At 44.1% G+C, this 25,221-nt stretch overlaps 1 protein-coding gene across 1 annotated transcript; it reads right to left on the reverse strand.

Annotated features, from left to right (window-relative positions):
* Positions 1-708: 708 nt before the first annotated feature.
* On the reverse strand, positions 709-23,374 carry ATP6V0A4 (ATPase H+ transporting V0 subunit a4; the record flags this gene model as incomplete). The annotated part of the gene is made up of 20 exons (XM_084306527.1): positions 23,246-23,374; positions 22,692-22,770; positions 21,758-21,852; positions 20,601-20,726; positions 20,073-20,164; positions 19,221-19,347; positions 18,645-18,727; positions 14,500-14,593; positions 13,255-13,467; positions 12,686-12,836; positions 11,761-11,900; positions 11,441-11,598; positions 10,880-10,973; positions 9,386-9,504; positions 8,309-8,525; positions 6,575-6,682; positions 4,585-4,701; positions 3,495-3,612; positions 1,320-1,491; positions 709-802 (listed from the first exon to the last, which is right to left on the reverse strand). The coding sequence occupies exons 1-20, from the start codon at positions 23,360-23,362 to the stop codon at positions 709-711; spliced, it is 2,514 nt and encodes an 837-aa protein (XP_084162653.1). The 5' UTR covers positions 23,363-23,374.
* Positions 23,375-25,221: the final 1,847 nt, after the last annotated feature.

Here is a 25,221-nt window from a genome sequence, read left to right on the forward strand (position 1 = left end):
AACAAATCCATAGAGAGAAATAAATTGCCTGCCAATGTCGAAATTGGTGCACTCTTTTGTTTACACAGCTCAAAACCAACGCTTTTGTTAAGTGATGACGTGTGCAAACGTCTATAATCCTGTACTGTTAAGCCCTGAAGCAAATCAGATAATAGGAGGGTTGTTGTAGTAAAGCATGTAGAAAATTGCCAGCCTGCGATATGATCCTTCTTTGAGCTGTTCTGCATTGTGTGCGCAATGAAGGGCTGCAATCTTATAAGAGACTTAATCATTGACATATGATCAACCACAGCTTGAAACAACAGCCAAAACATGCTTTCCTTGGAAAGAAATAAGCCACAAAGACAAGGCAGTAAATAGAGCAAAACACGTGTAAGTTGATTATTAATTTAATTTAATTTAATTCCAAAAGGAGCATCTCTTTCTATTTAACCAAGCAGCAGGCAGCTGACCTGGTCAGATGCTGAGGACTAGGTACTTGGTAAGGACATTAGTGGAGACATGCAGCCAGCCCAGATGATGTAATATCTGTTACCACTCTCAGCTGACACAGCACTATGTGGGAATGCAGTTAGGGCATCTCCATGTATTGCTGGTCTTCTTTCAAAGGCCACATACCATTCAGTTTCATCGTCTAAGCCCCACTCCATGGGTGACTGACTGCAGGAAAGAGCCTGGTCTGAGAAGCAAAGCAGCAATGCCCTGGCTTTACTCTTCCGTGGTGCCATCTATGATGTTCTTGAAGGAGAATGGGGAGAATTTGTATCCAGCTCCCACGTAGAACTTGTTCTGGAACTCCACCCTGGGGAGGGAGCAGAGAGGGATGTCAGTGCTACCTGGGGTGGGCAGGACCTACACCAAGGTGAGAGGCCTAAAACATTGCACCCACGGGAAAAGGGAGGCTGTGAGAGCCTCCAGCCCAGGAACGTAGTCGGCTCTCAGAGCCAGCCAAGAGACACAGGCAGCCCCAGAGAGCAACCTGTCACCTATTAGTTCCAACTTGCTCCAAGTCATCCTGAAAATGCTCCTCACTTAAAACCGGTCTGCCACAAAGCTCAGACAGCCTGGAGCTCAATCTGAGCTAACGGCATGAAAACTGACCCAGGGTTTCAGCAGGTTTTGCACCTCTGTCTGAGATCATGCTGCAGTTGGTGGTCCCCAGCTGCTTGTGTGATGGTAACCCTGGGTGGGACACACGACCAGTGGTGTGGCTGTGTCTTCAGGCTTTATCATGAACGTCACGATGGTCCTCGGAGCCTACAGCCCTATCCCTCTGAAAGAGTGACCTGAGGAAAGCTCCCACAGGCCACACCACCTACCAGTGCAGGCGCAAGGCATGCAGGAAGGCCGACAAACCCTCCATGACCAGCAGGATGGCCACTGTCAGCACTGCAAACGCCGCGAAGATGATGAAGATGGTGATGAGGCCTGTCCAGCTGCTGTTGCTGAGTCCACTTTCCATCACCATTGTCCAGAGAACCTCTGACAGTTCTGCAAGAAGAAATAACAGGAAACAAATTCTGAGCAACAGCTGTGCACAGAAACAGTCTGGCAGCTCACCCATTTTTCCCAGTTAGGTGAGCTGGTTTAAAATAAAATGTCAACACTGTTGACAGTAATCACATATGGCCACCCTGCTTCCCCATGATGAGAAGGGAAGGAAAGTGCATGCAGGCTATTTTCTGTTGCTCCTCTTCACTGTGTTGGAAGCAAAATGTGCTGGTTTGTCTTGGCTTTGTGTCACAAGTCCACACAAGAAAACTACCAGGCCTGTTGCTACCCTGACATGATACAGTCATCAGTTTAATTTGCACCTCTTCAACATGGCAGCTAGGCACTACACAGAGCCTTCTAGGACTGCCTACTGCTAAATCCCAGAGAACGTGATCGACTGACATAGTCAATACATGTGCAGATGAGGTTTCAAGCTGTACTGACTGATGCTGGCTAATACCCACAGGCATTGCTCTCCAACACCCATTTGTTCTCAAAAACAACTTCTCTTAAGGTGCCTTGGAGAAGCTGTGGTGGAAAAAAAAAAAAAAAAAAAGACAACTGGTTGGTCTCACCCAAGACAGGCTGTATTAATATTTAGGCTGCTTCTTGCCTCTTTCTTTAAGATTTTGTGTGTGTGTGTGTGTGTGTCTTGCACACATTTATATCAACATATCTGATCAACAGATATCAACAGGTTTATATCAACATATCTGATGTGTCTGGCAAGAAGAAGACATACTCCTAATCTAGCTATCCCAGTTACATAGGATAGATTGAGAATCAAGCAATTTTCCTCTTGTGGTACAGGCAAGGCAAGGACTTAGCTCAGCTCTTTCCCATCCAGATATGCCAGCCACAAGTCCAGCCTTGTTTTCTGTTTCATCAGTCATTGCAGGGAGGTCCTCGGGCCATATCCAGACTATAAATTAAATGACCTGCTACTTTAGGTGACAACAGATGTGAGGGATCCCCTTGCAACTGATGCCCTCAGGAAAAATACTCCTGTCAGTGCCACTTTGAAAGGCTGCAGAAGAATACAATGGTTTTCCAGGCAGAGTTCTGACATAACATGTAGGACTGCCCTTAGCTAAGTTCTTTAGTTATTTTATTTTATTTAGATACTTGTCCTCCATTTAAGCTAATGCATGTTAGCTTCCAATCAACCTTTACTAGGCTCATTTCTGTGCCAAGCAGTACAGCGCAACCCATCAGTGCATGGCACCCCTCTCCCTTCTGTTTTCTTTTTGTAGATTGTGCCCAGTTCTTCAGGGCAGGCACAACTCATAGCCAGAGGCAGTACAGCAATATTAATAAAAACCACTTCATAAAAATTAGGGTAGTTGAAAATCTGATGTTCCAGCCTGAGGGAATTTCTAGAGTTTGAGACTTTGTTTTTGTCTTAAATCAAGACAAAAGACATTGAAATGCCGTACATTTTTCATGAAATGTGAGTTTCTGCTAAATGTTGCTTGGGAAAAATACTACCAAAAGTGAGAAGTTTCAGGAGTCCTTGAACTGAAAGATTTCTTTTTGTTTTGCTGAACTGAATAAAAGTATCTGTTTCAAGTCTTTTCAACATTTATCTGTGTACCCTAAGGCTATAGCAAGTGCCTTGTAAGCCATGCAGCTATGGTTCCCATACTGCATTTGCCTCTGTGGACTGGAGCAGCCACTTGGGCTGCACCTCCTACACTGCCACACACCACGAGGACTCTTCCAGAGGGACAGCAATGGAGTAGCATGGAAAATGGGCCCTGGCTAGGAAATGGAGTCTGGAGATCCCTGACATATAGCACCCGGGAATCACCACTGAAAATTGAGAAGGCCAACACAAAACACTTGGATTTATCTGAGGCAAAACATTCTGGGATGCAATTGCCCAGAAGGAGAACTTTGATTTAATGAAGAAATCTGCAGCGCTAATCAAACACCATCAGAAGCAGGGATCAGCAGGGAGTTGCTGGTGAGGTAGCTAACAGGCACAGCCAGTCACTCACGTGCATGGGCTAGGCTCAGCGCCCAGAGCCGCAGGTAGGATGCTGTGTTGGAGATGCAGCCCAGGCAGTATTCGATGGTATGGATAGCTTGATGGACAAATATGTCTCCAAAATTGAACTGAAACAATGTAAAACCAAACACATTTCTCTTATTTCTTAGTTCAGGGTTTCCTAGATAACATTCCGACAAAGACTCTTCATACTCTTCCCTTTTCTTCACTATGTCCTAAGCAACAAAAAAGATACTATCTAGATAAAAAGACTGCTTAAAAGTGTCAATTCTCTATGACCTTTCCTTACATTCTCCTCTGAATTTCAGTGAAAAGCAAATATTCAGAAACCAGCTCCTATTCCAGTCTTATAATTTCAAATCTGGAATAAGATGGCAATCCAATTGCTACCAATCTTTGTGATTTCCTATAGACACAGAAATTCTTATATAAAGTATAGAAATTCTTATATAAATTCTTATATAAAGAAATTCTTATATAAAGTTCAGACTATCTGCCAATGGGCAGATAGCATCACCAAATAAGCATTTCTTCTAAGACTGTGAAGATTCCCTTCTCAGTCAGCCATATACACGCTTGATATTGTTGATACTTCAGACAGTCACAAACATTTTTGTCACTTTTTTCACTGTGTAGCTGCATATTGCAGAAGTCCTCGACAGACTCTGCCAAAGGAAGATTTTCCTCCTTAGCCAACACTGCAGGCTGCCAACTTTTAAATACTCCTTTGCAATTTAAAGGAAGGAAAAATTGCTGACTCTGGGGGAAGTCTTGACCTTCTCTGGGTGCTAAGTAGAAGTGAAACAACCCCCTGGGGAAACGAAAGCTTGAGGTTTGTAAAAGCATGAGATCTGTAAGAATGCCTACCCTCACCAGGCAAAACTTAAGGCAAAATTTAAAGGAATTTATTCTATTAAAATTCAGAGTTTACTCTGTTTGGAAACACAAACTGTTGCAACAGAATGTCTTGGTATCTTCTTAAAAAGAAGGGCTGGCAACTCCAAAAAACCTTCTGCTTGGCTTTGTGTCTTGTACTACTGTGTCTGTCTGAACAATTCTTTCTGCCCACATTTTCTTACCTCTTCTTCATCATCTTCATGGCCACCACTGTGGTCTCCCTGGGAAGCTTTTCTGGAGTGATTGGTCTCCACTTCATTTTCACCCCCAGTGTTTCCTGAGTTGGCCTGAGACCGAATCTTTCAGAAACAAAATGCAATGTTTTGTTTGTGTCATGCTAGAGGTTGCAACCAAAATGAAGCAGACCACAGCACAGAGCTCCATCACTAACCTCTTGACAGGTAACATGTGAAAAACAGCATCGTGAACGTGAGGACAAGTTGAACAATAGTCAGTCATCATTGACTGCAAAAATTGAGTACTCCTACTGAATGGCTCGTAATAATTAAAAAAATAAAATCCATCCTAGAGCACTTTTCAGTGATTCCAACTAATTTAGAGCTAGTTTCTGGTCTCACAATGCACCCTTTATACCCACCAAGCAAAAAAACATTACTTTTGGCATATGAGAATACTGGGGCACATTAAGGCTGATCGTGTCAATTATATGGCTGCAAATCAAAGATGTTTTCATCAGGTGAAAGGGAAAAGGAGCCTGAAAAGATCAGGTGACTTGATGAAGTTCACAAAGTTACTGGGATACAGACAGAAACACAATTCAGATCTCTTGATTGAGAGATTCATCTCTCTTGAATCGACAAAAACACTATGATAACCCATCTTCTCTCATAATCATTCTTTACAGAGCTCTTGTAGAAGCCTGAGCAACCTGATCCAAGCCTCATCACAGAAATGACAGCACAGCATAAGAATAGCCCTCCATTCTATGTCTATAATAGCCCTATTATATAGCATAACAAAATCCTGACTTCACAGCTTCTGTCAGGTTCTGCCTTGTCATTCTTTATAGCTTCCAACAGGTTTCATGGGCAAAGTCTCATGATAACATATTGTTTCCTGTTGCAGCAGCAATCTTTGTCACACCTGCTTTATCTTTGCTTTACCTGAATGTCAGCACAGGGAACAGACTTTGTTGCAAACATATAAATCTGGGTAAATGTAAGATGTGATCAGACAGCTAACATATGAAAATCAGGAACAGAAATACAAGGGCAGAATAGGAGGTGGGGAAAAGCTGTCAGATGTTGCTAGCGTAAAAGCAGGAGCTGGAGTCAGCCATGTCAAGCTTTCATCGAAATCCCAGAAGAATGACAAAACAAGAAATTACAGCGCAGAGGCAGGGCTGCAAAAGTCTCCAGGGACCTGGCTTTCAGTTATAGGTCAGAAGTGACTGGGTTGGAAAAGGTCACACAGCACAACCAGCATCTCTTTCTTCTAATGGAAACATCTGTGCCCTATAAAAGGTACTCCAGGCACTACCTCCCACTATAAAGAGAAGTAAATCCTGACAGACAAGTAAAGTCCTGTTAGCGTAATAAAGGAGAGAATTAATGAGCAACTGGGAAACTGCAGCTGCCGCAGTTGCATGCTGAAGAGCTGGGTGAACCACAGAGCCCATGGGAAGGAGGGTTTTGTTAATGTGAAAGCAGTCACTTAGGAAAGAAAGCATTGCTGGAAAGCTGTAAAATCAAGGCTCTTCTCCAAGCAGTGCTGGTCTCTCAGAGGCCAGGGGTATCACAGATGCCCTGTTCCTACAGAGCAGCCGACCAGTTGTTAGTGATGGCTGAAGACCAGGAATGGAGGCCTGTGCCCTGTGTTGGCTTTACTGGCCCTTCAGTCTCTCTAAATCTCCTCTGGTTTAGGATATTATGTTTGAAAGAGCTTGGTGTCACCCTTCTCCCAACAAATGTATGGCCTTGGGAGCAAAAGCTCCTGCTTCCCATTTAGATGGGTCAGCCAAATGTCTACATGCCTGCGTGTCTGGGTGCATGTGCCTTAAAACACACTTTGAAATCACTGGAGATAGTCTGAGATTAGAGGAAAGCAGCCTCTTTAAAAAAAAAAAAAAAAAAAAAAAGATCACTTCTGGGGGTCTGTCGCCTCAGCTTTGCCTTTGCTGTACTGAACCCAAGCTTGACGCTTGTCCCTTACCATGCGCTGTGCTTTCTGGTGGTTGGCTCGGAGGATGAAAGGTTTAATTAGGAGCATCCAGGGAACAGCAATCAGAGCAAAGATGACCAAAAAGCTCTGCACTTCTTTCTAAAAGAGACAACAAACAGAAGAACAAAATGTCACTCTTACTTCCTTTAGCCAACTAAATTTATGGTAAGAAAACTAGTTCTATGAAATGTTTTATTATTATTATTATTATTATTTTGTTTGTTTGTTTTTGTTTTATTTGACAGATACACACCCCATATTGATTGAGTCTCTCCTGTTTGTAAAGATACAAAAATAAATGTGTACTTCTTAAGGCTCCAAAATGCACTGTTAGCTTTCTGGAGACAGTTGGATACTTGGAGATGAAAGTCTTTCATATTGGGAAGAGTAGTTTGCCAAAACCAAATGTTATGGACTTTAACCTGGCTCTCCAATTGTCCAAGCAAATATCTTAACCACTGGGTGAGGTAATCAGTTTGCCTTGCTCTGACCAACGTAGAAACAATGCTGTGAGAGCTGAGTCATTCAAGTCTTCCCCTGGAAAGCAGAGGATACAGGATTTGCTCTCCATTTCTATTTCCAGAATGTAATTGAATTCCCGTAATTTAGCTTTGATCACACATCGCTCCACCAGCAACAACAATACAAAGTGTTCTTGTTGCAGTGTGCCACTCCTATTTCTGTCCTAACATAAATGTTTGTACTTTAAAAACAAAATAAAACAACCCTACATCTTTTGTATATATATATTTTTTAAGAGAGCTCAGCTCCCTTATCACTTTATGGTTAATTTCACACAATCTTTGCGTTCAGACTACCCAGGGGAATTGCACAAACTGAGTTACTAATGGAGATGGAGGGTAAGTATAGAAGAAAAAATGACTGTCTTGGAAAGGCTTTGAGTTGTTACAAAACAAAATATGATTTGATGACTTTTTGAAGGCTGATAAAACTGTTTTCCCAATCTCTCCTGCAGACGTAACGCAGTTACTTGGAACAGACCAGGTCTTCCTGCTAACCCTGACTCACCAGCAGCACTATAACTGAGCTCAAGCTGGAGTACCAAAGTGTGCAACTGAATAAATGTAAATGTGTGACTGGAGGCAGCATTTGCTTGCAGATTCTTCTTGATGCTGCTGATATCAAGCAAGAAAAAAAAAAATAAATCCCTGTTCTGAACAATAATAGGTGACTTTAAAAGATGTTTACTCTCTTTAGCTTTTTTTTTTTTTTTTGTGAGCTCCCCAAAGAAGATACTTTTGACAAAAAGCTGCCACATATCCTCAAGCTACTGCTTTTTTTTTTTTTTTTTTTTTTTAAGCTGAAAATAGAGTTTTCAGGTTTTCCAAAGTAGAAATAAGGAAGGGATCATCAAGGAAAGGAGACGATTGCTATATCTCTAGGGTCTAGCCAAACTTCAGGACCACACTTCTGCAATACACAGTTTTGAACATCTAATCTTCCTCCTTTCCTTTTTTTTTTCTCCCCAAGTATCTTAAACTGCATCATTGTTCTTGCAGGAATGACACCAAGAATGAGATTTCCTCTGCATCTCTCCTACCTATCTACAAGACCAACAAGAATACCAGAAGAACAGACTTCTCTTATGTTACTGGCATTTGTGGTTGAGGTTCTGAGTCCATTCCCCATCTTTATGCCCACCCTCCTCACATCCACTGTGAATTCACAAACAGCTACAGTGGATTCAAGATGACTGATGCATACCTGGTGCGTATATAATGGAGCATTTGAATCATCACTGTAACTGAACAGAAACATATTGATGAAGTGGATGAGAATGCTTGGAGCGCTCTGGGATGAGTGGACATCAAAATGACACCATTTGAAAATAATCATGAAGACAAGGTATCCAAAAAGAGAGATAATAAAGATCATCTCTGGAATGAACTGCAGGATAATGTTTATGTATTTCTTGAAGTAGCTGGAAAGAATAAGAAAAGATATGTGTAATTAATAGAGTAGGTATTGATACAAATTTGCACCCAAGTATGAGAATACTGTATGCTGTTTAGTCTTTGGAAAACCACATAAGAAACATACAGCTGTCACTAGCCAAAAAAGAACTCTGTATTGGCAGTCCTTATGAATAAAAGCCATTGTTTAAATGGCTTTACCATACCGGTAAGATTAATATGTTGAAATAAAAACTTATATAATAAAAAAAATAGCAAATTCACAAAGTTAAGCATTATAAGCTGGGGAAGGTCAGAAGCAGGTATAAAATCAGTTCTGTAGGTGCAGTCTTTCATTGTCATTTGCAAAAGCTTTTTGTCCTTGTGGGTCACTACACACCTTCCTGTTGTGGTAGCCTCTTGAGGGCGGTGTCTACCCCATCATTCTACCTACAGTTCTTATTTTTTGTTGAAAAATATAGAGGAAGATGAATAGCCACGTGCATAGGTCCTGAACAAAGGCCCAGTAAGTCAGGAGGAAGAGATGCTTGCACAGTGTGCAAGGTTTCAGTGTGCTTTGAATTAGACCAAAGGAATTTGTCTTTCAATTCAGAAGTTATCAATAGTAGGAGATAATGTATGTTTTTAATTTAGTGTGTTTTAATATTTCCACAAAATGTAAAAGTTGAAGAGAGAAAGTTTAAAAGACAATTCACCCAAGAGATGGCCATCCTTGTGGCTTTTGGACTCAGCACTCTGACAGTGTACACAGTGCAATGGGGAAAGGGTGAAATTCAAGTCATCAGACTTCGATATGAGGCTATGAATGAAGGACACTAGAGACGAGGACTTTTGTGCTGCAGCAATGGGGTTGGTGAAACAGACTTACATGTGGTTGAAGAGGCTGAGTATCACCCCAAAAACCATGTGCACAATCCCTATCACAACCGACATCTTCATTTTGTAGGAGTTCAGGAAAGTCAGCTTGTTTGATGCAATATTCCAAATCTTTGGGAAAAGGAACACAGACAGGAGAACAAAATTTCAAGGTGTTTTCTCAGTAAGACTTGTGGAAGTCGTGACTCAACAATTTACTATTACTCGTTCTAGTAAGAATATAACAAGCAACAGAAATCTAGATATTCTTTATAATATGTTCTTTATAATTTCACTCTGCCAAGTGTGATATAATATCTGTCTTCACATCTGAAAGGTATAATGTACCATCCTCACTTAGCAGAGGAAATAACAGGGATTTAAAATAATGTAGTGACTTTGCTTCAGTCCACCAGAAACTTAAGCCAAGGCTGGTAGCAGAACCTAGGTATTTGTGGTGTCATTCCTTGCCCTTAGGCTGAGTCACCTCCTTCAGCAGAGGTGAAAAGACACAAGAAAATCCTTCCTGTTGCTAGAGAAGTTTGTTTGACATTCACCAGATTAATGAGGACAGAGCATTTTCTAACTTTTCATTTGAACAACACAGAAAAGCTCTTTTCGACTCACTGGCCAGGGAGACCCGATTATTGCCTGCCTCTCTTCTGTTCCTCCCTCCCATCCACCCAGGGGTCCCAGCCCCTCAAGCAAGTAGCAGCCAGTATGGAAGATGTGTTAACCATGGTTAGAGTAAATTAGGGGTGTGCTGGGGGTGTGTACAGAAAATTCAGCTGTTTGACATGGCTGAATTGCACTGCTTGCGTCCTGGGTTGAGCTTCAGAGCTGGGTTTGTGAAAAACTCCCTACAAGGTCAATCACTCTACAAAACAGGAGAAGCTCATGTTTCTTTGTGTGACCGACAGAAATGAGAGAGCATCCAGCACAGCAGGGACTAACTGGCTGATATTAAGGTTGAAACACGAAAGCCTGATGTTAACAACTGCATTTTAAAATGTGAAAGAGAACGGAAAGAAAGAAATAGAACACAGAGAAGAAACTGTGGATTGTTAAATAACACTGGCATTTACTTCACACTTTGTCTGATGAATACACTGCATAGAAATCAGGACTTAACCCTCAAACTTGTGAAGTAGCTATGTAATGGGTGAAGTACTCCAATAAGGAAACTGAGTCCAGCAGCCCGGTGACAGAGAACACACTACAGCACAAGATCACCCTCTAGTAAAAGCAGAATTCCTTCCCGCTTACCATTTAGCTGCTGTTTGTGCAAAATTATAAAAAAAAAAAACAATAATAATAGTTTTAAAAGATGAGTATTTATATCCTTGAACGCTACAGAAAGGCATCACAACTACTGTGTAAAGAACAGGTAAAGAGAAAGAAGTGAAGAGTGTGGCTTTAGGAGAGAGAGTAGGGAGCTACTGATGTACCTGATATGTAGAAACAGGACTAAAACACAAATTAGCTTAGAGCAATTTAATTTAATTACCGGATCTATTCCAAATGGATATGGATTTCCAGAGTAGACCCCTGGGACTGCCGGATCCAGCTGCAGCTCTGTGTTTTCCAGAAGCACATCCTTACTACAAGAGAAAAGTGAAATAACCTTTGCAGCTAAATCTCATGGTATAAGCCTACAGCACACTTACATGAGATGTGCTCAGGGCTACCACATGATGGCTCTCACTGACTCCAGCCTGTGAATTATTATCCTGGGTTTGTGTGCACATGTGTGTGTGTGGAAGTGGGCCCTGCCCTCACACTAATAATTCTGCCATCACACTAATATTTCTCTATGCATCAGTCCTGGACACCTGCAGATTTTTATGCACATCAGTGCCTGAACAAACAGGCATGTTCCCAGGGACTCCACATTTCCATTTCAATAGTGAGTTTGTCTGTGTGTGTCAGACAAAACCTCTGATTCATTCATGACTGCATCCACAGCAGGGTGTTCTTTCCCTCCCCACACAGTCACTCTGTCTTTCTTTCAAAGCCTACGTGCTCCATTTGGTGTGTTTTCACTTGTTTCCCACATTTAGCCACTTACTTCCAAGTATTATTTTTAAACATGGGGATGACATGCCAAGACGAGCCAAGGATGTTGAACGATTTGGAGAAGCAGTCATTGTAGATGAAGCCAGTATATATGGAGAATATGCCCATGAGCAGGATCAAGTAACGCCCGCTGAAGAAGGTGTTCCAGATCTGCAGGGGGAGAGGCACAGCGCTGGTAACCAAATATCTGCCTCACAGGCATCTTCAGAGGATCCCTGCTCAGTCTGTGGGAAGCTGAATGCTCCTTTTATCAAATGGGGACAGCAAGCCTTTTCCTAAGCTGATGGGGTGCACCAGCTCCCTGGTACTCACCTCATTAGTGCTCTTCTGGGCCAGAAGGCTCTTCTCATTAATGACCATCCAGAGCGCAAAGGCCAGCATGATGGCACCATGGCCACAATCCCCAAACATCACCGCAAACAGGAAGGGGAAGGTAATAATGGTGTAAGGAGCTGCAGGAAAGAAAACACAGGACACTCAACTCCTAAACAAAAGGAGGAGCAGTCCACCCCTCCAAGTCGTTCTTCACAGCTGCTGTCCTTAAAGGCCTCCCTGCTCTCTCCCCTACACACCAGGCAACAAGATCTAGGGCAGAATTAGCTTTACCACTAGAAAGATTTTCCAACTTTCTGACCTCCACCTTCCTTGCAGTTTAGCCTTCATTTCATCCCATCATAAAAGCAAAAAAAAAAAAAAAAAAAAAAAAGGAAAACATAATGTACAGACAATTGCATTCTTTTCTGCAAGAGAAAAATGTGCTTAAAGGTTACTATTGTGTTTCTCAGTCTTCTAAGTCCAAGCACCTAGAGTCTACCTCATCTGTTCCCACAGGCTCTCATTTCCAAGTTTCTGTTCATTCTCAGTGGTCTCCTTGGTATTCTCTACAACTGTTTTACACTTTTCTCCAGTGCTTTTTTGTTGTTGTTGTCCTCAGCATGATAATAAGCTCACCTTATATTCACCTTGTGAGTTTAAATCTTTTCCTTAGATCTGCTACCTCACCATTTGTTTCCCATTCTATTTTTGTGTTGTTCATTATTCCTGCCAAAACCAGCCACTGAGGACTGAGGGCCAGATTCTGTACTTGAGAAAATCCATGCTTATACACTAGGCAGTGCCAATTCTTGGCAGCAGAAAATACAGTTCCGATTTCTCAGTCAGTTTCAGGCTGATGAGAGCCCAAAGGCCTTCACTTCGGCTTTGGCAAGCCTGGCACAGGTAGCCAAGTGTTTCTCACCTGGGTTCATCTCCCTGTAGTTGCCCACACCGTATGCATCCACGATGTTCTGAAATCCAGCTGTGAACTTGTTGGTCCTGTTGAAGGTGGGTGGTGCCATCCTGGTGTGTATGGCGGTGAGGATAGGGGCGATGGTAGAGCCACTTCGCTCCTGCAGACCCAGAGACAAGGACAGACCCAGTCAGGGTGGCTACCAGGAAGGCACTGGTCCCACAACACAAAGGCCTTTGTCCAGGCTGCACATGCAGCAATATGAGTGTTAGACTTAAAAGTGTTATATCTCAACCCTTTTTCTAATGTCCAGATTTTCCCATTTTCTGTGCTATTGATTTGTTTGGGCAACGCTGCCAGCACTGCTGACTCTTGTGGTTCAGTCACAAACCTGCTAAGATTTAATGCTGACCTTAAACTCCCCAAGGCCAAGCCATCATGCAACAACCTCAACTTTAATTAACGCTGAAAAGGGAGGCCAGCATTACAGTAACAGACAAAAGCTTGAACGTATGCTCAACATATGAGCTATGTGGTTTGTGTGAGGGCTTCAGGGACCCAAAGCTCTGGCCTCTTACCATTCCCTGATGGAGGGCTCTTTTTATGCGGCCAGCGTCAGCCACTGGGAACCAGATCTCTGCAATGACACACTGCTGGGTGACATCGATGTTACAGCAGTTCAGGATGTGGTAGATGGCCTTGATTTTCTTCACCTTGATCTCCCAGGACCACAAGTTGGCTGCTGCCTCATGCAGCAGTCGCTGGCGGTGGGACTCAGTTTGGGTTATCACCTGTAAGCAAGCACAGCACAGGCAGTGCTCGAGATAGGAAGGCACAGGTAGTATGCTCTACTCAGCAGTTATTTGGGAAGGCAGGTTGGGGAGGGCTGTGGAAAGGGGGATGGTTCATATGAAAGAGCCAAGTGTACTGGTGGGCAGAGTATGAAGGTCTGGGTATGGACACATTTAGCACCAGGTGCACGATGCTGTTTGCTGATGGCTCTCCCAGCGTTGCTCCAAGCCCCTGAAAGTGTTCAGGAGACCAACAGGAGTTCCTGGGCTATGTGACTGCTGCTTATAGAGCTACAGCCCGTGGCCCTGGTGGGATCCCCACATCACAGTGCTGATGCATAAATGGGCACAGGGGACACTTGCATTAGGAGGATAACCAGCATTGTCTAAGAGCACTGAAGAAGACTCCTGCCTATGATGGTTACGAGTGAAAGTCAGTTCAGGAGTAGGCTTGGATATTAAGGGTATCCACAAAAGGGGTTACAGCAGGGTGCCAACTGCAAACAGAGTGCACATTCCCGCCTGCCTCAGGACACACGTATCATCATGTGTAGCAATACAAAGGTCACAGGTAGGACTCCTTTAGAGGCGTGAAGTCCTGGTACAGTATGTGGATATACAAGCCATTCAGTACTCACAATGACTGAACTTGGTAATTTTCAGCCCTACATTAAATGATGGGGTAAAAAAAGGTTGGAGACTTGAACTTCTAGAGAAACAGCCTTGGCTTTCCATTGCTTGTGTACCAACAGCCTCAAGAGAGATTATCATGGTAAAGAATACCTAATTGCAATATATTTTTAAAAATTCACTTGAGCCCTTTCTGCACCTAGTATAGTTGTACTACAGCCTGCAAACAGAGCTCAGTTCCGTGAGACTGCAGCAACACTGCTGCTCATCCCTGTGCCCCAGCCACAGGATGTGACTGAGCAACGGAGAGACCTAGCCATGGCCACAGGGGTTCGGGCAGGACAAACAACTGGGCAGGTCCACTTGCAGGGTTCAGACCCCGGTAAAGCCATTGCCACCTACTGTGTTCAGATCCTCAATCCTTGTGTTCACTCCATCAAGCATTTCTCGGCGCTCGGTGGCAGACTCCGGACAGGGATAGACTGTGGCACGAAACCTAGCCTCAGGAAGAGAGAAGTGAGAAGTATCATTTATTTAATTGACTTTTTCTTCCTTTGTGCTCTTCTCAGCTCAAAGTTGGGGAAACTGGACTTTATCCTTCACCTGGTGCCATGTACTGCTGAACAAAGCTGTTATGGGTCTCCCAGAAATGTCCCAAAAGGTACATTAATCTCTTCATAAGAAAAAGCATCCTTTTGCTTGTTCTAGCTGAAAACCCACTCCCTGTCTCAGCTGCTACAAGGCACAAGATATTACGCAGCGTTCAGCTCTAATACACATACGCCCACAATAAGGATGCCCTGCTAAAGTCCTGGGAAGTTGCTCGGGCTGCAAGGAGCCACAGTAAAATAACTTTGGCAAATGCAGCCCGGTTAACGGGGTGGCCAACAGATGTCCCTCTTGCACCGAGGCTGGAAAAATCCCGTGTCACTGCCAGTGCACTACCCGCACTCGGTCACTGGGGGTAGGCAAAGCCCAGCTACTGCTGCACAGCAAGCAAACGCCCTTCGTGCACGCAGCCTGTGCGAGTAAATTACCCCGTAAAAAAAAAAAAATAAAATAAAAAAGACCCTCTGTATTTCCAGGGTAAAACAAAAGCAGGCTGATCATACGGCTGGCTCTTGACTTCTGGTCTATCTGTACAACTAAACAGCTTGGGAGCAAGGGAAGGAGGGGTGAGGTTGTATGCTGACCTGACATACACCACTCTCAGGTGTTTTTAAATATGAGCATCAGTGTGTAAGTGTCCAGACCCAGGTAAATGTTTTCTGTTAGCTTACCCCCAAGACTGCATTTGGGAGATTCAGCTGGTTAGTTTAGTGTGGTATAATAAGGACAAACGTAGGCTCCCTGTGTATACATGAAGGTCTTATCTCCATGCAGGTATCGTACACTACTTTACCTGTAGTATGCAACTTGACCACCTTTACTACTGCAAGTCATTCTAGTGGTGTTGCAATAATTAAAATAGCAGAGATCCCTCTCTTTCTTTTCCTACTTGGTTTGTTCAGTGATATCTAGTGCTTGTGCCAGCCCTGCCACTTCAAGGGCATTATAAATGTCATCCTTCAGTATTGCTCCAGCAGGTCTGCAGGAAGAGATCACGCCTCTTTACAGGTCTGCAGGAAGAGATCGTGCCTCTTTACAGAGGGGGAGATGGTGCAGAAGAGTGCACCAGATCTTCCCCCCCACACCCCTCCAAGTGCAACACTCTGCTGCCGTCCTGCAGTGGAGCTATCCTGAGGCAGGGTAGCTGAAAGACTGCCTTTGTGCAAGTGTGACGAATTAAAAGAAGATGTAGCAGGGTCATGGGGGTCCGTCCCCGCTTAAGAGACAAAAATGTGCATGCTCTGTACAGATAAACATCACGTTCTGGCTTCATCTGAGCACAGAATATACCACCACCTGGTCCTCAGAATCAGTTCCAGCACACACACAAGCGAGGACAGTTGCAAATTGAACAAAACGAGCAGCAGTTTCCTAGAGATCAGCTCAGAGCTGTGTATAATGACAGCACACGCTCTTCAGCTAAACTTCCCTTTCCAGAATCGAATCTTTGCTCACTCAACACCTGGTATTCCTTTCCAAAGGTTATTCACCCTACCTAATTATTTCCATCTTCTTATTCTTCACAGCTCTTAGTTCATCTTTAATAAGGATTTTTAATCAAACTTGAAAGCTTACTCCTCCATGCTGTACAGTTCCCCCGTTTCCAATAACGTTATTGCAGCAGTGTTGCTTTGATCTTTTAACAGCCATTTTGCATACCGAATATCAGCTTTGCCCTAATGGCACAGACATCTCTGAAAGCTCCAGGAGAATTCAGCAGGGAATCCTTACATTGATAAACCCAGTTTAGTATTCACATTAGCACCGAGGCAGCCGCAAGAAAAGGAGGAAAAGAAAATTTCTTACATTTTCCTCCTCCCTGCTCCCCTACACCTCTCACTAATAAATTTGTGCATGGTCTTAATGCTCATGAAATTGGCAGACTAATGTTACCAATTAGAGTCAAGCGGGGACTACAGGCGTAACCTGAGGCACACTGCTCTGCAAACAAATCTTAGCCTGCCTTGCAGGAGACTGGCTTATATCAATCCCGTGATTTTTGCAGGATATTTACTTGTCATGAATGATGACTTAGTGCTAAGCAGAAATGTCCTGCGGGGGCTGGAATGACACAGCCATCTGCTTCAGGTATAGTTAACCCTGCCTTAAAGATGGGCCAGACCAAAATGTCTTGACCTGTGTATCAGGGATGGCTGATGGCCCACAGAGCACAAAAGGAGATGCATAGGATAAATACATTTTAAAAAACAGACACTCAGCAAAACAGACATATGCTGCATAATAGCAAGCAAAAAAATAAATTGAAAGGGAGGAAGAAAGGACATAAAGGAGGATTTCAAGTGTAGCCTGATTATCTGGCAATAAAGGAAAACCTGTGTGCTAGCACTGCAAAGGACATCCTGTGGATTTGTCTTAGGTGGGCATGTTTCCTTTCAGTTTCAAAAGGCTGAGAGAAGCTAGCATACTTTCTGTGAACCTACCACCACATCCACATCATAACAGCATACTTGTCATGTCATTGCCCGCCCTGTAAAGATCTTCTCACACTGCCAGTGCTGCAGGCTCCCTACTGCACCTTGTTGCAGAGGGTCACGCCTCTTGTTGGTAAGATTCTGGGTTCAATCAGCAATGAAAATGCTGGCAGGCATCATATTGCCTGTTCTTCTACCCCAGAAAAAAATACTGTGACTGCAGGGAGTCTAAAATGTTGCAGAGGAAAAAAAGTCCTCCAAAATCAAATGCCCTCAGCTCTTTGTGTGCTACCCCAACTCTAACTGTATGCCCTGGCAACTTGCTAGGCCATCGGCACAGGGGCAAGTCCAATGGGAAGCATTCACAGCCAGCAATTGCCCAGGAGTACAGAATGGGAGAAATGTACTGAACAGTGCCTAAAAAGCAAGCAAAGAAGTGGGACACAAGCAGGAAACTGTAATCCGGGAAGAGAATGAGGCTTGCCCAAAGACAACTGGCAGCAGACTGGTCCTGCCCAGTGTTGATGGCAAAACATCCCCCTTTTCTGAGGTTTGGGGTCAGATAGGAGTGACTGAGACCTGAGAGCCTTCTTGCAGCTCTCCGTGCCCCTGTGGCTGCTTTATGCAGAGACATGCCCACCTTATGTGGCCTGAGGATGAGCACAGGGCTGATCTGGGGTGAAGTCAGTGCTCCCAGCTAGATGGACTGCCCTTCTGATTAAACCCAGGAGGCAAGGAAAGGCCTGCCCCAAGCACACAGGCTGGGCAAGAGAAATTGCTGGCTCCATCCCCCTGAACTTCTGTAGCCTGTAGGTGCTTGGCTGGCCTCACTTGGCTGCAGGGTTATGCCTCAAATGGATCCGGTAACAGCAGACAGATCCCCTCATCAAATCTGATTTACGCCGCAACAAAGCCCATCGGTCACCAGTGTTATGAAAGAGTAACAAAATATTCAACCTGAATTATCTTTTCAAGATGCTTAACAGGGTGGAAACAAGTCAGGCTGTATGAAGCTTTCATTTCTCTGGGCTCTGTCTCTGATTACACAGACATTGCCCAAAGGCCTTGGGAAAGGGGGGAGCAAACTACAGCATCATCTTTTCATGCTGAAAGGCTTGGGAGCAGTCTGGGGATTAGCATGCTCCAAGTGCACAAGCTGCAATATCTGCTAGGGCCCCTGATTTTCAGGGGAAGGATGCCAAATATTTCTTCAAGAAAAAAAAAAAAAAAAAAGTCCCCTTTAAGATGTCCCAAGTTAAAAACCTCTCAACCTCCTACCTTCTCTAAGTCACTTTGGAAAATTTAGAACTTCAATTTCCCAGCACTGAGGTGACGTATATCCTTTATGATTAGGAGCAACAGAAGTGAGAAGCAGAAGGGAGCTCCGTGGTGCTGCTGATGGACGGAGCGCAGAAATCTAATCTCCAGCTCCAAGCTCGGCCAGCCCATGCTGACAGGCAAACACCTCCGCAAGAGTCATTGTGACCTGCTCACAGGCTGCCTTACCCATCACAAATCTTCTTGATTTTTTGTTTGAGCTGCTCTCCTTGATAGAAGATAATGAACACATTCTTTTTCACCTCTTCTCTCTGCAACGCAATTCAAGCAGAATTTAAAGCACCCAGGGCAAAGAATCAGGTGCAGAAAATGATTTTTTCCTTCCTTGTTTGTTTTTAAGACAGCCTCTTCAGTGGTGTGCTGTTTTCCCCCAGCCCTACTTTTTCAGGATCAATATTTTTCCTAGGTGCTGTTTCAGAGACCAGGCAAGGATGGTGGCTCTGGGAGAAGGAGCAATGTGGAGCAGAGGGGTAGGGGACAGGAGGTCCCCAGGACTCACCCTGGAGACACCGGGGGAGTTGACTGTCTTTGGTCACAGCCCACCTCCCTGGTGATCACCAGGCAGGACAGAGAAACCACCTTGATAACGGCAAAAGGGGAAAGTGGTATCAAAAGAAACCTTCTCCCCCTGCTCAGACTCTCCTGCCCTTCATCTGAAGGCTGCCTTCAGGCCCCCAGATCTGCCCCAGCCAGGGCACTGGTTCAGTTTCTGCAAAGAAGAAGCAACAGCAGGTCAGTACCCACCGTCACGGGGTCCTCCAGGGGAGTGTCCATTTCGGTGTACCTCAGGTAGATGTTTCCCCTGCAGGCTCGCCACAGCAAACGCTCGAAGGGTATCATCCTCTCCCTCTTTATAACCCCTGCTGTGAATCTGAGCACAGTTAAAAGATAAATTACAAGACCATTCTAAGCCTTCTGGGACCTGTAGCACACTCAGGTTTACAATTTCTTGCTTTTCAGTCTGTGACAGCCAGGGCTCAGCTGTTCAAGGCAAGGTCTCTGCAGGCACATGCTTTGCCCGTACCAGAGCTGATCAGGGCTACAAAAAGATCAGCATTAACAGCTAAAAACATCCACCTGGGACAAAACCATCAGCGTGTGTAACCACACCAAGCTGAGGTAAACATAAGGCTGTTTGAGTCTATGTTGGCTGCCAAATTACCATCAGTACCTCTGGTGCCTGCTCTCCTGACTCTCAGCCTCAGTATTGCTTTTTGACAAAGCCCAGTGCAAGACATCCTATGGATTTTTGTTGTGCTTCCACTTCCACCGCTGTAAACTGGACTGGTACCCACCAGAGTCCAGAAGCCAAACATGAGAAGTCATAAGAAAATGATTTTCAGTCAATACCTACTAAGGGCTCACTGAAATCGGTGGCCTGGAAGTAAGAGGCCATTTGTTCCACTGACCCATATCCTGACCATGGTTTTGATGATAACTTCAGAGGACAGTCACTCCTTCACCCTGATCAATCAGCTCCACTGAAGAGGCTGGCAGGCAGCCTGTGCTAAGAGGCTGAAGGAAGTGTATGGGTGTCATAACAGTGTGGTGCAGGTGGGAAGCCTGGTCAAGCTAGGGGCTGTCACCAGTACGCACCCCAGCTTGGCAGCTGCAGCGGGAGTGCTTCTCAGCTCCAGCAGGCCAGATGTGTCTTCGCTGAAGAAATCATCTGGCAGGTTGGTTTCTGCCTGAAAAAAAAAAAAAAAATGTTTTTATAAACACCTCAATATTCTCCATTTGAAAACTATTTTCATATCATTCCTCTGACATTTTTCACCCCAAAGGCAGCTTTCCACAGAGATTTAGAGCAAGGGAAAGAGAAAGGGAAAAAAAAAAAAAAAAAAGAAAAAGAGAAAAAAAAAAGTTAAAATACCTCTTAGCAACTGAAAAGCATAAACCCTATTTTTCAAAGAGAACTGGGAGCCAAGCTCGTGAGCCCCACTGAATCAGAGAGATTCAGACACCAAAATGACCGAGATACTTTTGCAAATGCATCTTACTGAATTGTGTTAAAGAGCACTGTGATTTGCTTAAAATCAATAGCAGCAACACACAACAAATGGAAACATCAATATTTTTAGGAACCTTCCACATCTTTACTGGCAGATCAAAGAGGCCTCTCACCTCAAAGAAGTCCTGGGTTTTCTTCAGCAGATGTTTGAGCTCCATCAGCTCAAGGAAGTTCTGCTTCAGTGTTTGTTGGTTCTGGTTAGCTTCCAGCAGCTCAGCCTCAAGTTTCTCCAGCACTGTCTGTTTAGGATCCAACCACATCCAGAAAAAAACTCAGTAGCAGCTCAACGGCCCTTTACCATGCTGATATTAAATATTAAACATCCGATTGTTGGCTTATTTGCTTATTTTTTGTTTGTTTGTTTAAGGAGGAGTATATTAAATGTGGCCTTTAAGTAAGCACCGAGTTTGAGGAAGATACTGATTAATGTCATTTTCCTGTTGCCACCTCCACTGTTGTGTATTTTGTCCTACTTAGGCATTAAGGCTAAAATCCACCTGACCAAAATGCAGGCAGATGAACGAGTGCCTGTTGTAGATACCCCCATCTGTCTCAGTGTCTCTGTGGTTCCCCACAGAACATCTTGGACCCTAGGTGGACTGACTATGCATACTGACTACAAAAGAAGCCTACAACAAGGCCTTTATCTTACGTACATTAACTATAAACCAAAACTTAGGTGAGGATGTGGGCCTAAGAACAGATCAGGCAACCGCCTTGCTCCTGTGAAGCTGAACCCCTTGGGAAGCACGATTTTCCTTCCTTGTTACCTGCATCTGCAGAATTTAAAAGTGACACAGTCTATAAATCTCTATAATCTTCCAGCTGGGCTAGAATAAAGCAACGTCATGGCACAACATCAGGCAGTGATACCACAGCCATACTCTCACTAGGACAGACAGCCCTTTGGGTTTTATGCAGTGAAGCTGGTTCTAACATCACGCCTCCTGATTAATCGCTCAAACCCTTCTTTCTCCTACAGATAATGGAGGGTTTTTGGTGAGAGTGATATCTTTCCTCCTAATATATTGGACCAGAGCTTTCACAGGGGATAGTGAAAAGACTGGGCACCATTAGGAACATGCAACAAGACCAGCCTTGACCTAACTGCTGAGACAGCGAGTTGGGGAGCACTTCTGCAAGCAGGGAGCTCTCTGCTGGTCTCAGTTATCAGGATCTTTCTTGCAGGGGGGTCTGCATCTAGCATGTTACCCAGACACCCTGATGCATATCCCCTTCCCTCTTTCTTGGCCTGGCCCATATTCTGTACCTCCATATCAATCATTTCCCGAGGCAGGGGTGTCTCTGGGTACTTTTCTGGTTTAATGATCTCCACAATGCCTTCCATCTCATTTTCCAGAAAACCTGCAAGGAAAGAACACTGGACATGCAGGGGCATTTCTGAGTTATCCCTCTGCATGTAAGCAACAGGACCAGCCTGGCTTGGCTTTACCAAGCATTTGTCTTTCAGATATGACCTTGCAGTAAGAAACACACCCAGAAGACACAAAGCAGTTCCAGCACAGCTGAACCATGAAAAGCATCAGGGACAAGCTGTAAAATGGCCAAGGACACTGACTTCATGGCTTTGAATCCTTCCACAGTATGATCTTGTGGTTTACTTCCCACCCCTTGACCCAGACAGCCCTGAGCCCTGGCACAAATGGGTGGTGGGGCACTGCCTCGCTTGGGGCTGTGAACAAGGCATGCAGCTAGCTCAGGTTTGCTTCTCTGCTCTAGCAATGGCAAGTGCTGTCCTTGTCATGGTGGGTGCTGGTGTCGTGGAGGACAGCAGAGCTCAAAGGACACATCTCCATAGGAAACCAAACTCCATGAAATTGGCTGCCTGTGTTTTTAGGATTTGTCCCCAGGCTGAAGCACTTGGCCACAGCACAGGGGTAAGAGTCAGGCTATCTGGGTTGAGACTCCTGCCCAGAGCCAGATTTATCTTGTGATTTTTTATATGCTAATTATCTTCCTTTCAGTTCAGTTAACCATTTTCAAAACAGGGGCAATGATTTATTGCCCATACGGGGTGAAGCGTTAATTAGCTGATGCATGCAAAACATTTCCAGGAGCTCGGATGGAAACACTGCCATTTTGCCACTAATTCTGTCCCACAGCGTGTGAGCACTTAACAAAGACATTAATCCCACACCGCCAGTTGGTGCAGAGCCGACTGCACTTGACAAGCGTTTACTTACGCAGGATCCTCTCCAAGGATTCGCACCTTCTCACTTCATTCACAAACTTTCTTTGGAAGCTGTTCACATTCCCATTCAGCTAAAAACAGGAGGGAAAACAGGCAGAAGGTTGAGCACCTGTTTTAACATCAGCTGAGAATGAACACCTTTGGTACAGATGGACATCTTACAGACTCCTAATGGCAGGGCAATACTGTCCATTTCCTTGTGGATGAGGACATCATGGCCTTACCAGCCCATTTCCACCCAGACTTATGTGACATAAGCAGCAGTCATATGTGGACTCTCATTGGGAGCCCCCCATTTTCTGGTAGTGGAGGGAGTTGTCCCAAGGGCATACAGAGCACTGGGTGGGGACTCAGGGACCAGTCGGGTCTCAGCATGGCACTTGGCCGTACGATCAGCTTTGTGGAGGTCCTGTTCTCTCCATGGGTTCTTCTACCACCCTGTAGGGGTGATGTTCATCATCTCTTTCACAAGAGCTTTGGGGAACGACAAACACACACCTGGGGAACATCTCCAGTGACCCAGAATGCCTACAAGGCACTACTCACATCTCTGAACTGGACCAGACCCAGCTCCCCGAGCTCAGCCACGCAGCAGTAAGCAGCCTCCACCTGCAGGAAGAGCTGCATCAGGCTCATCTCCTCACTGCGGAAGATTGAGGCCATTTTGGGTGGCCTCCTCCTGCCCAGATGTCTCCAGGGGCCTCAGCAGCAGCGTGGTCTTCCTCTCCCAGGGAGGTACTGGAAGGTGCTGAGCACTGGAGGAACATGAGGATCGCTGTGAGGCACTCTGTGAGGCACTCATAGAGTTTCTCTTTGTCTTCCAGAATACAGAGAAGACAACTCATTAATTGCACCTTGCAATTAAGGCACATGACAGAGGCCAGATTTTTTTTTTTTACTTGCACTGGTAGTGTGAACATAGCATTGCAGAAGCATACAAAGTGTGTTATGTGGGAATAGGGAGAAGAGGATTACTCTTTTTTTTTTTTTAATTAATGTTTAAAAAATATTTTTCCCTACAAAGGACTCTTTTCAAAATAGGATAAATGAAATATCATGCATTCCATAAAAGTTCCTTTTGTCCATATGCTTCTCTTTGTTTACCTTGGGTAATTTGAACGTACAAATTGCCTGTAGTCATTCTTGCACAAAATTAACTAATTTGCATGCACAAACACAGTGATTATTATTGCCCAGAGAAAAACATGCAAATAGATACACTTCTTGTTTGTGTTTCATTTTGAGAATTCAGTAGCAAAACGACATCTTTTAAATAGCGAACAAAAATCCCTATATAACTTCACTTCTATGTGTTGACCAGGATGGGAAGATGAGTATTCTTAACTTGTCTTGCAACCCTTTTTTCTTACAGCTTAATGTGCATTCTAATTATGTATTTTATAATGCATAAAGGACTCCTCTTAAATATGATAGAAACATTTTTCAGGGTATTAAAGGCTGTTTAACAGCAGTACCTTAGTTACTAGTTTGTATTTGCTCAATTGCCCTATTTGTTTTCCTTGTCTTACTCTAGTCATTCACTAAATGATTTAAAATGCTGAAAATAAGGTATATTAAACTAATAGCTTGTTAAAATAAAACTTACCATGTACCAGCTGCATTGGCTTGAGTAAGGATATAAACATTGATATTGGTTGGACATTTTTCAGCAAAATATATTTTTCACATGAGAAAGACCCAAAAGCTGCACCCACATCCACAGTACTCATGCAAAAATGTCAAAAATTCCCTCTCCCTGCTTTTCAAAAAGTTTAAAAGAATGTCAAAATGTCCCATCTTAACTTCTTTAGACTGAAAAGTGTGAAGAGAATGTAATTTAAAGCAGCTTTTACTTTTATATTCACAGTTAACTTCCTTAAAAAATGTTAAAGGATTAGAATTAAAAGATCAAAACTTAAATGAAATATCTGGAAATATTTTACTTAAAATGTTTCAATCCATCCCAATCCTGGCTTCTACTTTTCCTTAGCAATCAATCAGTGAAAACCCCCTAAGGCTCACTTTCCTCTTGATTTGGAATGTGGGTGAAAAAAGACAAGTAAGAAGAAAAACTTCGTTTCAGTGAGAAAATCTGTTTTCCTTCCCATGCAGAGGAAGGCAGGGCATGCTCGCTCCATCCACCTCCTGTGGATATAGGGGGCTTTCCCAAATGGATCTGCTGTCAGCTGTGCCCCTGTCATCACCCCCACACACCAATTTTGTTTGATTTGGCCAAAGAACAGTTAACAGAACAATCACTCACGCTTCCTCTGCTCTCTATTTTCCAGCGGCGTTACGGCATGAAAACGCTCCCCGTTTCGGGCACGGAGCTGCAGGGCTTGCAGGTGCCACACTCCTCTCCTGGAGGCTCAGCCTCCTGCTAGATGGAGACAGCCAGGCTGGGCTCTGGCACCACTGGGAGCAGAAGACCTTCTCTGCTGAGGTCTGCACCGGTCTAGACCAGAGGAAGGAAACCTTCCCGCCCCAGAGCAACCCCCAGGTGGTCTAGACCCGGTGCTTTC

This window comes from Netta rufina (assembly GCF_964035555.1).
Source record: "Netta rufina genome assembly, chromosome: 1".
NCBI classification, from domain to species: Eukaryota; Metazoa; Chordata; class Aves; order Anseriformes; family Anatidae; genus Netta; species Netta rufina.